The 14,739-nt window shown below is 40.2% G+C and overlaps 1 protein-coding gene and 1 long non-coding RNA gene across 3 annotated transcripts in view; both read right to left on the bottom strand.

Annotated features, from left to right (window-relative positions):
* Window positions 1-14,739, bottom strand: part of OSBPL9 (oxysterol binding protein like 9) — a 62,616-nt gene that overhangs the window by 28,579 nt on the left and 19,298 nt on the right. For both annotated transcript variants that reach the window (XM_086753852.1, XM_086753853.1), the window contains exon 4: window positions 8,361-8,437. In XM_086753852.1, the coding sequence (XP_086609978.1) occupies window positions 8,361-8,437 (77 nt within the window). The remainder of the gene's footprint in view (window positions 1-8,360; window positions 8,438-14,739) is intronic.
* LOC147599988 (uncharacterized) lies at window positions 4,132-5,985 on the bottom strand. The gene is made up of 2 exons (XR_015259245.1): window positions 5,893-5,985; window positions 4,132-4,448 (listed from the first exon to the last, which is right to left on the bottom strand). It is a non-coding gene; the product is annotated as an uncharacterized LOC147599988 (long non-coding RNA).

Raw genomic sequence — 14,739 nt, 5'->3', positions numbered from 1 at the left:
GCTGAACCATACACAGAAACATAGTTTACGGTGCAAGTTTTCTGTATGCCGCATCAAAACACTGATTTTTATTTCAGTCATCAGTCTATGACTACTAATATGTAACAAGCCGGTATTTCTAGTGGTGGCTTGAAGATAAAATGCCATTCTTAAATTTCAGCTTCTCAGCACTGAGGGAAAAGCTGATTAAAACATTTAGCATTACAACAGAGCAGACATTCACATCAAATACAGAGTGAAAACTGTGACCCAAAAAGTTCTATTAGAAATTTAAAACTTCAATCAACGTAAAGACAAAGCCATAAAAACAAGTATAGTGTCAAGCTGACACAGCACAGAAACAAAAATAATCTTAAAAAGAAGCACAGGAACTTAAAGCCGTAGCACTTCACTGTTTTGCTCTTGGTTTGTATAAAGACAGTTTAGATGAAATTTGGTAACGTCACAAGTTAAGTGAGTTCTCACATTGTTTTAAAATTGAAAACCAAAAGATAATTGGAAAGTTAAAAAAAAAAAATCCAAGTGAGGATTTGCATAACAAATTATTGTTTCTTCATTATCTGGTCACCCAAAGACACAATAGAAGAAAAAAGGGACCCTTTCTCTTTCTTTCCCTTTCTTCCCTCCCCTGCTGTGTAGGAAATGAGGCACCAAAAGAAACAGCTGAGCAGAGTCCACAGAATGGCATTTAACAGCTTGTTAAACATGTAACCAGGAACCTGCACATTTAAACTAGCAATCAAATTTTTATGAGAAACTTATATTATATGCTGCTCACCTATTCATAAACTGACAAAAGAGGTTGCCTGGAGATACTGTTGAAACTCCACCCTTGGCGGGCAGAGTTCAAAACTCAACTGGGTTTGAGCCTAGACAACTTGATGTAACGTAGACTCTCTCACAATGAGAAGGGGCTTGGACCAGGTGACTTCCAGAGGTCTTCTCCAGCTGAAGTTATGCTGTGATTCTAAAATAAGTATCCTCAAATTACAACAAAAAGAATAGGAGCCCAGACTATTTTAGATCTTCAGAAACACACTGACTCTTTCTTACTGTCAGTGCCAATCCAAAGTAAAATAACCTAGTTTTCCATTGAATCATTGGATCTATTGGTAAGCATATTTCATTTCCCTCAAACAACGACTACTCTGTGTTCACGTAGGTTTTAAGGAATTAACAGTTATACTACCAGATTAAATAGCTGCAGAAGCAAGCAAATTATATAACTTCTAGTCTGCCCATCACCTCCCAAAGCAAATATATTTGGAGAAAAGAGAAAAAAGTAACACAGCATTCTTTCCCTCATCCCTCCCTCCCTCCTACAACTTACAGGATGTTCCCTTCAGAACAAATCAAAAGCTTAAAGACCGGATTCTACAGGGCATATGCAGCTCCTAATGTTTGTAGGTAGCAAGGAGAAAGGGGAGCACAGCAGTACAGTGACCTCCCCAATTAGCAGTCTCCCAGTGTGATCTGCATGATACCCACTAACCTGGAGCGAGCACACTGGATGGTTAAAACCTAGGAAAGGGTCTAAATGCTGGCCTGGGGTTGAGCAGAGAACTGTCATGCTAGGAGTCTTGCAAAATTATTCCCTTCATATATGTCCCTTTTTTTTGGGGGGGCGGGGGGGTAAACAGAAGTGTGACAACAAAATATAAACCAACTAAAAATATGTATTATGAGCCTTATTTCCGTTACAGAACTGCTAGCACTAAAGGAGTTGCTGTTTCCTTGTCCTCGAAATGAGAAGTCATGGATATCACTACTACATTTGTATTCAAAACTTGTCCATGCTGAGAAGTAATTCCAGGCCAATTTAAACTAGTTATTTCAAACGAGGGTGGGATTAAAAGATTGCATCATCCTCAGAAGCAGCATACCAGAAAAATTCAATTGTCTTTCTCAAAAGAAAAGCATTACAATAATGACCTCGGTGGAAAACGAACAGTAATGAAGGCAGGGAAACAGAAAAAGATAAACAGTAGACTTGACAAGAGCTGGCCTTGAAGGGTAGCTTTATTCGGGGAGGAAAAGAGAAAGCTGTACAGAGCAGACTTTCTTATCTTTTTTGAAGATACTTATGCTATATTATTCATCTAATTAGGATTCCAAGTCCAATAAAAAAATCTTGTGGAAGTTAACTTAAAGAAGTCAATAAGGGTGTTTTCCCTCCATCCACAATACAGCATCAGAAACGTATCTCCTGCCTTCAGCATGTTTGATTTTGTGGAGCAGGACACTGCCTGTAAGAACCACTGATAGAAAACTGAAGCAAAATGAGACAAACTAGTAAGCCACTAAACAATGGTACCTTCTTGTCTTCTTATTTGTGGCAAGGACAACCACATTTTTTTCCTCTGCTAGATTTTAAGCAATATTTAAAGTTCAGAAAGTAAATGACTCAAAATAAGTTTAAAACAAACGTATGAGTCCCAGAAGGGATACAAGCCTTCCAAACAGTAAAAATATTGCACTTAAAAAAAAGTAGTATTTCTGCTTTGCAAAACACTAAACGCTTAGCAAAGACTGTGTAGCTATAGATATTATCATATCTTCCAGGAAAATAGAGTTAAAAAAACAGAAGTATTTAAATACTATGTAAAATTATGTCTTTAAAACACAGGTTACAATTCTGAAACCTCACAAATACCAAGTAAATCCTACAGCTCCATTAATTTACCTAGATAACTTATTATGGATGTAGGTAATGCACATGCACTAACAAGCTTTTTCACCATCATGATTACTTTGTTAGCGAAGTCTGAAAAAGCGCAGCGTGCCCGTTAATTCTATGCCCTTCCACCAGCACCTGACACACATCTCTATTGGAAATACTCTTAATCTAAAAGAACTTGTTCCATGTTTTATGCAAGCATTCTTGGCTCACACTAGAAGCAGTGTTGGAAAGCCAGTAAGTAACAATATAATATACTTAAAATAAACATTTTGGAAAGTTTTACTTTACCTTTTGTTCTTGTTTGCAACTTTAGAAAGGTCATCAAAAATCTCGGTTAACCTGATGCTAAGAGAACTGCTACTAGCAACACAGTTTCACGAACTTTACACCAGCATGACCAAACAAGAAACAAATCAGTTCCCCTGTTGTTTATTCTCACCCTTACTCTGCTCTTTCTTTTGAGTCAGCACAAATATTTACTTTGCCACATAATCAACTGAATGTGGAAACTAACTCAGGTTAAAACTAAACTTGGAAAGGAAGGGCAGCAGGAAAAGTTGTTTTAATTTGGGTCAGTTCTGAATTCAGTTCCACATTCAGATCCTCTTGCCACACTGCCTCTTCCCTTTTGCTTGGAGAAGCGAGACAGGACTGCTTCCAGCAGCAGTACCAACTTGTTAAATGTTGGTGAAGCCATGGTGTAACTCTTAGTATTTAATCCATTGTATCACCCTTCACAGCAACCATCCCAGATCCACTTGTTCCAATACAGTTTTCTTTCCCTACTATTTCCTAGTTATGAAGCAAATATCTTGTTTAAATTACAGAGATATCAAGCTATACAGCAATTCTTTTTTTTTTTTAATGCCTTCCACTTCTATGGCCCACCTTTGTACTGACAGTAATTTCAGTTTCTCTGTCTCCACAGTGAGTCCAGTTAGAGGCTGAAGTAGTTCGGGGCATTACCTGAAGGGTTTTCCTAAGTTTGGGTAGGAAATCCTTTGTAGCCTGTAAGTATTTAAAGACTCTCTAATGTGGATTAACGCTGTCATACCTACTCGGAAAGCATGAAAGACATCTTATTTGTAGAATATGCAAGTTTCAACTTTGTATTTTAATTTCTTTTTTAAATCAAGTTGGAAGTTAATTGTCTTGTATGCAACTCTCAACAGCCTCTTTAGTTGCCATTTTAATCCACTTACCAAGATGGTCTAGCAGCACTAGAATGGCAGAGGAGAAAAGTCCATTTCAAGATATGGGTTTTAAGGTAAGAATGGGTGTGAAAGCTTCAGCTAACAGGAGGAAGGAGGAGGGGGAGGGGAAAAATAAAAGGAGGGGGAAAAAAAAAAAAAGAAAAAAAAAAGCTTAGCTCATTCCTTCAATTCAGGGTGAGCAAGACTTCTACAGACAGGATATCAACACTACCAGAATATATGCACACACTCAGCCACTTAGAATTTTAAAATTTATTCTGTTTTTTACCAAATTCGCTTTAGGCATAAGAGTATAGTTACTGGTGGTTTTTAGGTAGATTCATATTTTAACAGTAGTCTTGCACTTTCCAGATCAAAGGAGAAAGTTACCGTGGTCCTAAAAGACGCGAGTTATCTTCAAGGGGTTTTCACATGGGAGAATGCCAGAGCCAAAAAAGTACACATAGCACTTGGGTGCCACTTGAAAGACAGACGAGGAAAGCAGGACATTTATGTTGAAGAAGACGACTAGAAGTACTTCCTTTCTGAATGGGATTGCTGGTTGACACAAGATGCTGGTGAGGAACAACAGAAAATTTGAGATAACTTATCACCTTCCTACCTCTGCCCAGACAATCAAGAAACTGAAGCCACAATACACCTTCACCCCACACACCCCCCTTCCCCTTATCTCTTGTGGGTATGAAGCAACTGATGTGCTGCCACTGCAAAGCCGCTGACCTGGCAACACCACAACAGTACCATCTTGGGAGGGGTAAGGGGAAAAACACTGGTGGGTTCAGAATGGTACTTCCAATACTATCGCACCATCTACTGTTCAAGGACTTTTCAATAGACAAAGCTAATACTAGAAGAACTATGCATATTTTTAGCAATGCCTTTAACAAAAGAACACACAAAAACACAGCAAGCAGAACAACAGATGTCAGTTTCAAAACTCAGAGAAATTAGATTACAGGTGAAATGTTTCCTCCCTATTCTTGTTTCATTTGAATACAACATTACTAACTGTCAGCCCTCTGGACAGCTAGGATCCCTTTACTCATTCTGTATATTTATGACTCAGTTCTTCCTCGGCGCCTTGACTGTCGCTCATTCTTGCAAGTTTAGGTTTGTCACACGGTGGGGCGGGGTGAGGGGGGAAGGAAGTGTGTTTAATCATTTTTAAGTGTTTCTAAAACACTTCCATTATAAAGACTGAAGGACAACACAGTAGGACATGCAGGCAAAAATAAAATCAGCAAGACTAATCAGACTAGACAACACCCAGCCACGACTTCACCTCTCCACCTCACATTAATTCCTTATCCTTTCTGATTTGGTCCACACAACACAAGAACTACCTTGTTGGGTTTCAGCATACTTTCTCATGTCTAACAGATCTATGTTTGACACTATGAAGAAAACTTCATCAAAGTCTAACTTTCCAAACTCGAACACTCCCGTACCAGAACGGGCAGACTGAAAGTGGCATGAAAATCCGAAAATAAATAAATAAATAAATAAATAATATAAATTTTGGACAAAACCAGAGGCATAAAGGTTCTGTATGATATGTAACTGCATGTTTCCGTTTGCGACAAAACTGAGAACCCAAGAAAAGACCCTTACAGAAAATAATCTCTGCTACAGCGCTCAAACCCCCACCCGCTGAGCCAATAATCCCCGCAAAGAACTCGTTCCACTTTCCCGTCCCAGTAAAAAGCAAGTAAAAGCACATCCAGCGCATGAAGCGGCGTTTTGTTTTAAACGCCAACCGAAGCCAAGGCGTGCCTGTGTACAACGGGCTCTTGTAACCGGATGAAAGCACCCATCCCTCCAGGCAGGCAGGGCGCACGGAAACTCGCCGGTACAGCCGCTCCCGGAGGCTCCCCCCGGGGGTGCTGCCTAACGCCCATCTCCGCCGCCCATTCCCCGGGGCTGCCCCGGGCGGTGCAGCGGGCAGAGCGGCCCCGGCAGCCCAGACACCACCCTCCCCTTTAACCCCCCCGTACTCACACCGGCCATTCCTCCGCGCGGTGCGGTGCGGCGCTGTGAGGCGTGCGGGGCCGGCGGGCCGCCCGCCGGGCCCCGTCAGCGCCGCCTCCGGCGGGGGGAGCAGGCAGCGGCGGGGCGGGGAAGGGCACCCCGCGGGCTGCGACCACGGCCCCGCCGTTCGCATCACGAGTAAGGCGGCCGCCGATTGGCTGGGCGGGCGGGGCGCGCCCCTCCCTCTGGAGAATGGCGGTCAGCGGGAGCTCGGGGAGGCGGGGGCAGCCTGCCCGGCGGTGAGGGGAGCCAGGCCGGGCCTAGCGCCGCGCGTCCCGGCACTGAGACAAAAGCGGCTCTGGGGAGGGGGCGAGGCCCCTTCGGGGCCACCGGCGGCTTCAGGCCAGTCGAGAGCGCGCTCACAATGCCCCACAGGACCCGGGCGGGGGTCAAACCCGGGGGGGTTCTGCTTGGAGAGGCAGCCGGTGCTCGGGGCAGCCGCCGTGACTTCAGCCCGGGCTCCGCACGGCCCCGTCCGGAGAGGGGTGGGCGTCCTGCGGGGGACGAGGACCCGAGGCTGCTCTTCCGAACTCTCGAAAGACACATTTTTGCAAGGAGGTAGAGTCCTGTCCCACTGCTAAACCGGGACGTGCTCAGCAGCTCCTGCCAGCGCAGATGGCGAGCCTGACAGGTCCTGAGTTGGGGTGTAAGTGAACAGCCAGGCTAAAAATAAGGGCCTCCAAAACAAGAAGCTTGCATGACCAGCACATTGAAGGAGGTTCTTGACAATGAATGGTGAGCACACAGCGGTGGCCCACGAGGTATTATGTTCAATGCTGAACATACTTCAGAGGGATGAGGATAAGTTTGTTAGTAACCAGGTTCTAGATTTTTAATTATTCCCTCAAACATTACTAATAAATTATTATTTTTTTTTTAAATCTAAATACACCTCACTTATTTGAAAAACTCCTGGAACATGAACAGGTTCTGTAATGGGGAACAGTTCCACTATTAGCTGCAGTCCTGCAATCGATGTCTGCCAATAAAACTACAATCACCACTTCTAGAAAGCGTGGAAGTGTACATTTTGATAAAACTGCAGTATATTCCAGTGTTTCATTTCTGTAGTCTGTACCTCCAAGCCATAAAAAGTCTTCCAGGTGGACAAAACTGCACAGATCCCTTTTACTTCATTTCAGACCCTAAATAGGACTGCTTACGTTCACCTATCCACTTTCTCTCTCCAAGCTGAGGATGGGGAAAGAGGCACCCCTTGAGAGGCAGCTCAGCTCTTCTAAGCCTGCATGGTGTCGCCTAGTTAATCTCTGTCTCCTCACACTCGCTGCAGAGCAGAGTTTGTCAGTCTGTGGTCAGCTACTGTGTCCAGATGGAGAGATTACTCCTAAAATATCCGTGACATGTTACCAGGGATACAAAGCTGATTGTCAAACTTGAATTTTTATCCAGGGATCTGCAATCCCCTGGAAAATTTGTAGTGGTCTTTAGTAAATAAAAAAAGTTTGAAAACCACTGGTTAGCAGGAAATTAAGGTAAATTAACTGAGACAGCACAAGTGTCTACAGTTGGACGGGATGAATTCAGGCTTGTTTTAACTCTTTAGATTGGGCAAATGTAATCTAAATCAGTCTTTATAAACTGCTTCTCCTTCTGTGATACCAGAGATTTTAATGTATCTTTCTTTAAATAGCGTCAGTCAAGAGACCTAATTCTCTTGCCATACTCCGGAAGTATACCAAACCTTTATTCAACACAAATAATGAATACCTGGTTTAAGATTTCTACACTATCATCAGACACCTTTGTGGTACAAACCAAGTATGAGAAAATCCCTTTCATGAAGAGTTTGGGTTTCTCTCCAGGGCAAATTAAAGTATTCGCAAGTCTCATAGACGTGTCCAAGTCTAGAACACTGGCAGGAACTGATCTTGGTAACTAGTGCTAAGAACCAGCCTCAGTCCAGCTATCTGTTTTCAGAACCAGAAAATGACCAGTATCCAGCTTACACAGTGCATTCAAACATAAGCTATTTACCATTTTGTCATCCAGAAAGAGGTTCAATGCTGCTGTCTCATTTTAATTTCAAAATTAGGTGGACTACAAGCACACAACAGGCTTCCAGATGTCTTATTCTCTCACTCTGCTTGACCCAAAAAGGACTAACTCCCAGTTTAACAAAAAAAACCCCAAAAGAACTAGATGTGCAACAATCAGTCTGGAACCACCAATTAAAAATATGAGTTACTAAAAAGAAGTCACACACTGACTTTTCATGATGGTAATACAAGAAAATAGTAACAAAAAAACCCACTCAAACCTAATCTCAGGTAGCTATACTGATCATACCATAACTGTACAGGCCATAGAACAGCCAGATGTTACACATGATATGTTTGATAGTAGCAGTCATGCTATTGTATTTCATTGCTTTGAAAAAAAAGAAAGTAAAACAAGTTAAATGTGAAAGTGAAACTTGCCTGAAGCTGGAGAGTATGGCGGAGAATGGTGTCCTCTAAAGCATGAATCCACTTCTCTCTCTCATCTGCATCTCGAGCTGAAAAAACATGCAAAAGATAGTGTTAAATTACATGCAGCATACTAAAAGCCATAAGCAAAAAGATCGGATGTCCTCACTAAATATCAAAATTAAACCATACTATCTTTGTTAAGTCACCAAGGACGTAATTCCACAGTTGTCTTAATATCCTGTTTGTTCTTCCGTGGTTACAGCTCTGTAACATTGTGTCAATCTACTTCATAGGACTGGAAAGATGTTTTAAATAATCATGTGTGCAAAAAGCTTTTGTGCTTTGATAGAAATTTTATTCTGACTCTGTACTATATGTGTCAAATTAAAAAAAAAATAAAAAAGTTCTGCATTATTGCTATTTGTGATTATCTGTCCCTTGTCAGTCTTTAGGGGCACACATGAGAATAGAGTTTGCACAGACATTCCTCACTTAATTTATTACAGTAATTTTTAAATTTTCTTAGTTAAAAGAAACTGTTTAACCTGTAAGAAATTATCCAGTAATTCTACTTCAGTGTGGACATAGTAACTTTGAATATGTTAGCCTTTCAGGTATGGATTCATAAGACAGGACAAACACCAACTCTAACAGGTCACCAGTGTGAATAATGAAGCACAAAGAATAATCTGAAATATATAATAAACATTTTTAAAAATCAAGACATTCCTACCCTAAAACTGAATAGGACCTGAATTGTATGTTAATGACAACACACAGAGCAATATTTTCATACTTCTGCAACAGACCACCATACAGTTTTAACTAAGAATCTAAGTCAGAAAGTAATGACAAAGGACGATTATTATGCTTCTCAATTGCAGATGGCGATAGTTAAGAAAGCAAGATATTAAGCAATGATTAAAGGAGGCAGTGGATGGCTTCAGGACTCGGGGGACACAAAGAGAAGAGTAGCTGGAGAAGGAAGATGAAGAACGGATCAAAACAGACTAAGGACTATCATCGCCTTCTTTTTCCCTGATACTGCTTTGCTACCCCCCTGCCCCTAGTACAAACGTGCCACCTTTACTTGTTTGAAAAAGTTCCTTGCTCTGCTCCACGAGTGTTTAAAAAACACAGGAGCGGACTGAGTCAGCAGACTCCAGGTGAAGAAAGAAGATAAAAATCCACAGGCATTAAATAGACTAAACAAACTGACCCATACACAGATTTAGAATAGTTATTGACAATTGTTTCTAGTTCGTCATTCAAGTGGAAGGTATTTAAAAGAAACAGGAAGCCTGCTAAAAAGCAAGGAAAGCTTAACTAAGCTAGCACCTATTATGAATCAGAGAACTAAGATTCCTAACTGACCTATTTGTTACAGAGTTCACAGGAAATATCTGCAAGTTATTACACTGAAATGTACTCTCCAGCCTCAAAACGCTTTGTTTTCACTGTTCCCTTTGTCACTCTTATGTTTCCGTTGCTCTTATTCTTTGGAATTCTGCAGCTCAAACCCATCCGCACTCAAAACCACCACAGGTCTTCCAAATATCTTAAATGAATACTCCTTTAGGAAGTTACTCATTACTTTTTCACACATCCATTCCTATAAGGGGTATTTCATTGGCCAGAAGAAGGGATGAGGAAAGGAGAATCAGAAATCCACAGAAGAACCTCTCCCTTATGCCCACCTGCCCGCAGGAGGAGGAAGCTGGAGATTTTTCTGAGGCTCCCCAAGGAAAACCCTATCAAATACAAAGATAAACATATTGCATTGTTTACTTCAGTATATACACACTAATTATGTCCAGTTAACAAAACTATCAGGAAAGAACTGACAATGTATGTGTTTGTGAGAAATACATAAGAATGTCTTCTTAATACAGAAACTTGCTCCAAGTCTAACTGATAAGGTTGCCTCACAAGGTAGTGGGGCAAGACGTCCATTACACACAATATAAAAGTAAAAGCCTAGCTTGAAATCTAGGCAGTTTTTTAGAAAATACATTTTTACCCAGATACTACAAGTCAATCCATATTCATTGTTCTTTTAAAATAGTAAAGCGTGATCAATTGCTACGGTTATTTTGGTAATGATACCATTAACCTGCACAAATGAAAACTGCACGTAAGGGAAAGTGCTCTCATATGCACAAAGGAAGCCTATGGGAAGAAGTTGTGGTACTTACATGTTACTTGGAACAGCAGGCAAATAACTTCCCCACAGGAACTGCAGCAAGTACCAAAAAGCTGGATTTTGCCATGTGTAATGCTCTCAAAACCTCATTAGAAAGAACTTCTAACTTACACAGGTTCTTCCTACTAGTTCTCTGTATTTTAACTGAAAAGGTGAAGTAGGTGCTGAGGACAGGTTCACAATGCAGTGAAACTAGACAGGATGAAGGGACAGAAGCCCTACGAACCCTGCCCAGAAGACTGCGTTAAGCCAAGTATATTTTGCAATGTGCAAATCATGATTTTTCTTTTCACGTTATGTCCACATGTGCAAACACAAACACCCTGTTCTTTTTTTCACAGCATATCTTACACTTTAACACCAATTTCAATTACTGAATTAGTCAATTAGCATCAGACATCATTTCCTCTGACAGTAATTTTAATGCTTATTAGCTTCTTTGGTTCTGCTTACCAGGAACAGGCCCCTTTGCCTAGTCCTGACAGACATGTTAATCTAGTTTATGCTTCTCAGACAAGTTACCATTGAACATTAAACAGATAGAGTTGCCTGTGTCATTAATCTATTAGCACTTCAAGTGTATCAGTACTTGAAACGTGTGTTCAAAGTGGCACCGGTTAACATATTTCAATGTGTGTAAGGTTTCTTGGGTTTGCTCCCAGTCCCAAAGAACTAGGGAACTGGGGTACAAGCCACTGAGGAGCTTGTAAGTAATTCATGAGATACAAAAATCCTGTGTTCAAGTATTTTGCCCATGTTTATTTAAACTCAAAAAGGAACAATTTAAGATGCAGACCACTGAATTAATCCTTGTATTGCAACAGACTTCCTATGACCTTTCATACTGCCAGCAAAAAGAGGTCACTGTATCACTCAATATACAGCAGCCCATTAATAAAGGTTATGACATTAAGACTTGTATATGAAGCACTAACAGGATAGAGAACGCTTACAGCAACAGGGAAGACCTAGAAACCAAGCAACATGGCCAAAAAATGAACTGACTTTCGCATGTCCTTAAATAAACTAAACTTTCAAAGTTTCTATGCCTCCAATACCCCTTTTCTTATAGCTCTTTCTGCTAGGGTTCAGCAGAAGGAAAAAAGTGGTATTTTTTCCCTCATATAGTAGACATTGCAAACTTAGGGCAAAGCATGATCAACCCTTAGGTAGAACACATGAATCTCATTAACCCTGTGCTACTAAGACAAAGTCTCAGCCATGACAAACCCAGGAACACTGCAGTAAGCAGTCTTTTCACGGCACGGGAACACCCAGCATTGTAACCTTGTAAGCACACTCTGTTCAGGACACTGGTTTAACTTCCAGACCGTCTATCATCAACAGCAGATCCTTCTGGCTCTCCTCCATGCACTCTTTTAAGAAAACCACGGAGAAAACAGCAGAATGCAGTTTTCAGTAAAGCAAGCTGCAAGAAAAGTTACATTAAATGTCATCAAAATGGCTGCTGTGGGATTAGGTGCATGTAAAAGCTCCCTAATGGTAAAAGCAATTTAGAACTGAACAGCTGCCAAAAGATCACTGATAAAAAAAAAAAAAAAATAAAATCAATGGGAACATTCAAAAAAGAGATTAGCCAACACACTCAGAAACAATTTATGGGAAAAATCTACACACAATGGTTGGAGATCATTATCCACCCATCTGTAGGGAAAGCTAGATATCAGAGCCGTTTCATTTAAAGAGGGCAACTTTGGCCAAAGAAAAAGCTCTAATATCTTTTCAGCTAAATAGTCTGAGATGCAAACTACATAATATCCACTCTGCATCAGCAAATGCTGGAGCCTCTCTTCAGCAGACAAGGGACAAGAACGCTTTGCTCGTTAGTCCCAAGTTTCTGTCTCAAGTACCCTGAAATCACTCAATTTTTTTTCATGATTTGATCAGGCTCCATTTTGAAGATAATTTCCCCCCGCCTCTAATGCTATGCGAAAGCTACTCCAGAGTCTATTTCTGCCAACAGATTTGGGATAAGGCAATTATTATCAAGACCAAGGAATTTCACTAGTATCTGTGACTGTACAAAAATGGAGGGATGGCATCTGGTCCCTCTTGACACAAAACTTTTAGAAAGAGAAGAAGGGAAGGGGGCAAGAGAGAGAAACAAGTTACTTTCTCCTAAGCTGCTCTAGAATAACAATATTACAAAAGACAAATAAGAAACACTGAGACATCAACATGACAAATACCTGCTATTTAAAAAACATAAAGGTGTTACTTCAGTTGTTTATACACGTCACATTTTTTATGCTAATTAGAAAAATAAATTAAATAGAGGAGCCTAGCAGACTATATGAATATTCACTGTGGCTCTTAGTCTGACGGGTTAATGCGACAGTTACCTTGTCAGTTGAAATTCAAATTGTACTAGGCCATTCAGTATCCACAAAACATGAATACTGTCTGCAGTTAAGAGAACAGTAACAGTCCCTGTGTTTTCTCTATTTTAAGCGTCAGAATCACTAACTCAGTTTTTACTGAGTGAACATTTGCATACAGAACCAGCTAAATGCAGATACAGTGATACATTCACTGCTGTATGCAAGAGGCTGGAATCATTAATGGCTGAAAAACTGCAAATTTACCATGATTATGTCAGTTAAGCTACTGTTACATTCTTCCAGTAGAACTATTATTTATGAGCTAGACTACAATTCATTCCCATATGCTTAACCTTTCGCTGCTCTGTGTCTATGGTGCATCCTTCAAAAGGTAGCTGTATAATTCATTGTGACATCTCGGGCACGCCTGAGACAACCACAGGGTACTTAACACAATCACAGTCCTATTTATGACTAGTTCACAGAAGCACACCTGAAAAGTATGTAATTGCATTACAGAGAGATTTAATATGATAATAATACTTTCAAAGACTGTATCTGTATCTGTCTGGTTGAGCTTAATCATAAAGTATTTTAACACTCACTTTACTAAAAAAAAAAAAAAAAATTCTGAACTCTTTCTTAGAGGAGATACAAAGAAAGAAAAGCAATTATTCTACCAAGGAGAAAATTACAGAATGAAAAAAGTACTAAAGACAAGAATCATTGCTTCTACTGGGGAATTTCTGTAATTCAGAAAAATGATGTTTTACAGCTCCTAAAACAGTCCCTTATCTCTGAACTTCCCAAACTACCAAGTCAGATGTGACTGGGATTTTAAAAAGTTCTATTCTGTGAGGATACAGAGGCAAACGAAATGCAACTACATTAAATGCTCTCAGCCTCTATTAATTTCCCAAATAGAGAATAAATTTTGTAATTTAGAGTTTCTATAATATTTACTTTGTTGTGAAGAGATTACATGTGTTTATATAACATATACCAAATGTTAAAGTACAGCATAAAACAGATTACTTTTTCTAGCCTAAGCCTGATAGCATCTAAAGATTAGATATAAACAAGTTTAACAACTCTGCTCCACGATACAGCATTTACTGCTAGCATTTCTAGGTCATGCACAGCAGTACTTGGAAGACAGCACATACAAAACATCTCACCTCAGAATTAGCATACTGGTGCTTTTTTTCCCCATGTGCATCTACACGGGCATCAGGATGAAAGAAAAACCTCAAGAATTAGTTAAAAAAACCCACTAGATTACTTATAAATGCATCATACTGTCACAAAGTGAAATGCATATTTTATTTTCATTCACTGTGACCTACTTACAGGCAGAACTCAGTAAAAAAAGTCTATTACACACACAGAGTCAATAGAGTCAATTATGCAGCCTTCATCCTGACAAAACTTCCACTGATTTTTATGCAAAATTCCTGTATTTCCTCAGCCAAGTGCAGAACTAATGTAGTACCTTTACACACAAATAACCAGATAAGAGAAGAGAAATTCTGACTGTATGGCGATCGGTAGGAATTTTGCCACCAATCTCAATGAAGACAGATTTCATCAGTAGTGCCCAGTAAGTTGGAAAAAAAATCACACATCAATGGGCTGGTCGGTGGCTAAATAAGTGTCTTTTTAAAGTCACCGAAGGCCTTTCAAACCATAGAAAAACATGGAAGACTAACCAGGGTTTCATACAAGCCTACCAAAATACTACAGTTTCATTTCTTACAAATACCCTTTTACCACATGCAGCTCCCACATCTGTCAGTAGGTTGAACAAAGTTTCAGTACCTTATTTCCTCTGTATCGTAACTTT

This window comes from Chlamydotis macqueenii, chromosome 8, assembly GCF_036417535.1.
Source record: "Chlamydotis macqueenii isolate bChlMac1 chromosome 8, bChlMac1.mat, whole genome shotgun sequence".
NCBI classification, from domain to species: domain Eukaryota; kingdom Metazoa; phylum Chordata; class Aves; order Otidiformes; family Otididae; genus Chlamydotis; species Chlamydotis macqueenii.
The sequence above is the reverse complement of the archived record's forward strand: the minus strand, read 5'-3'. Positions and strand labels throughout refer to the sequence as shown.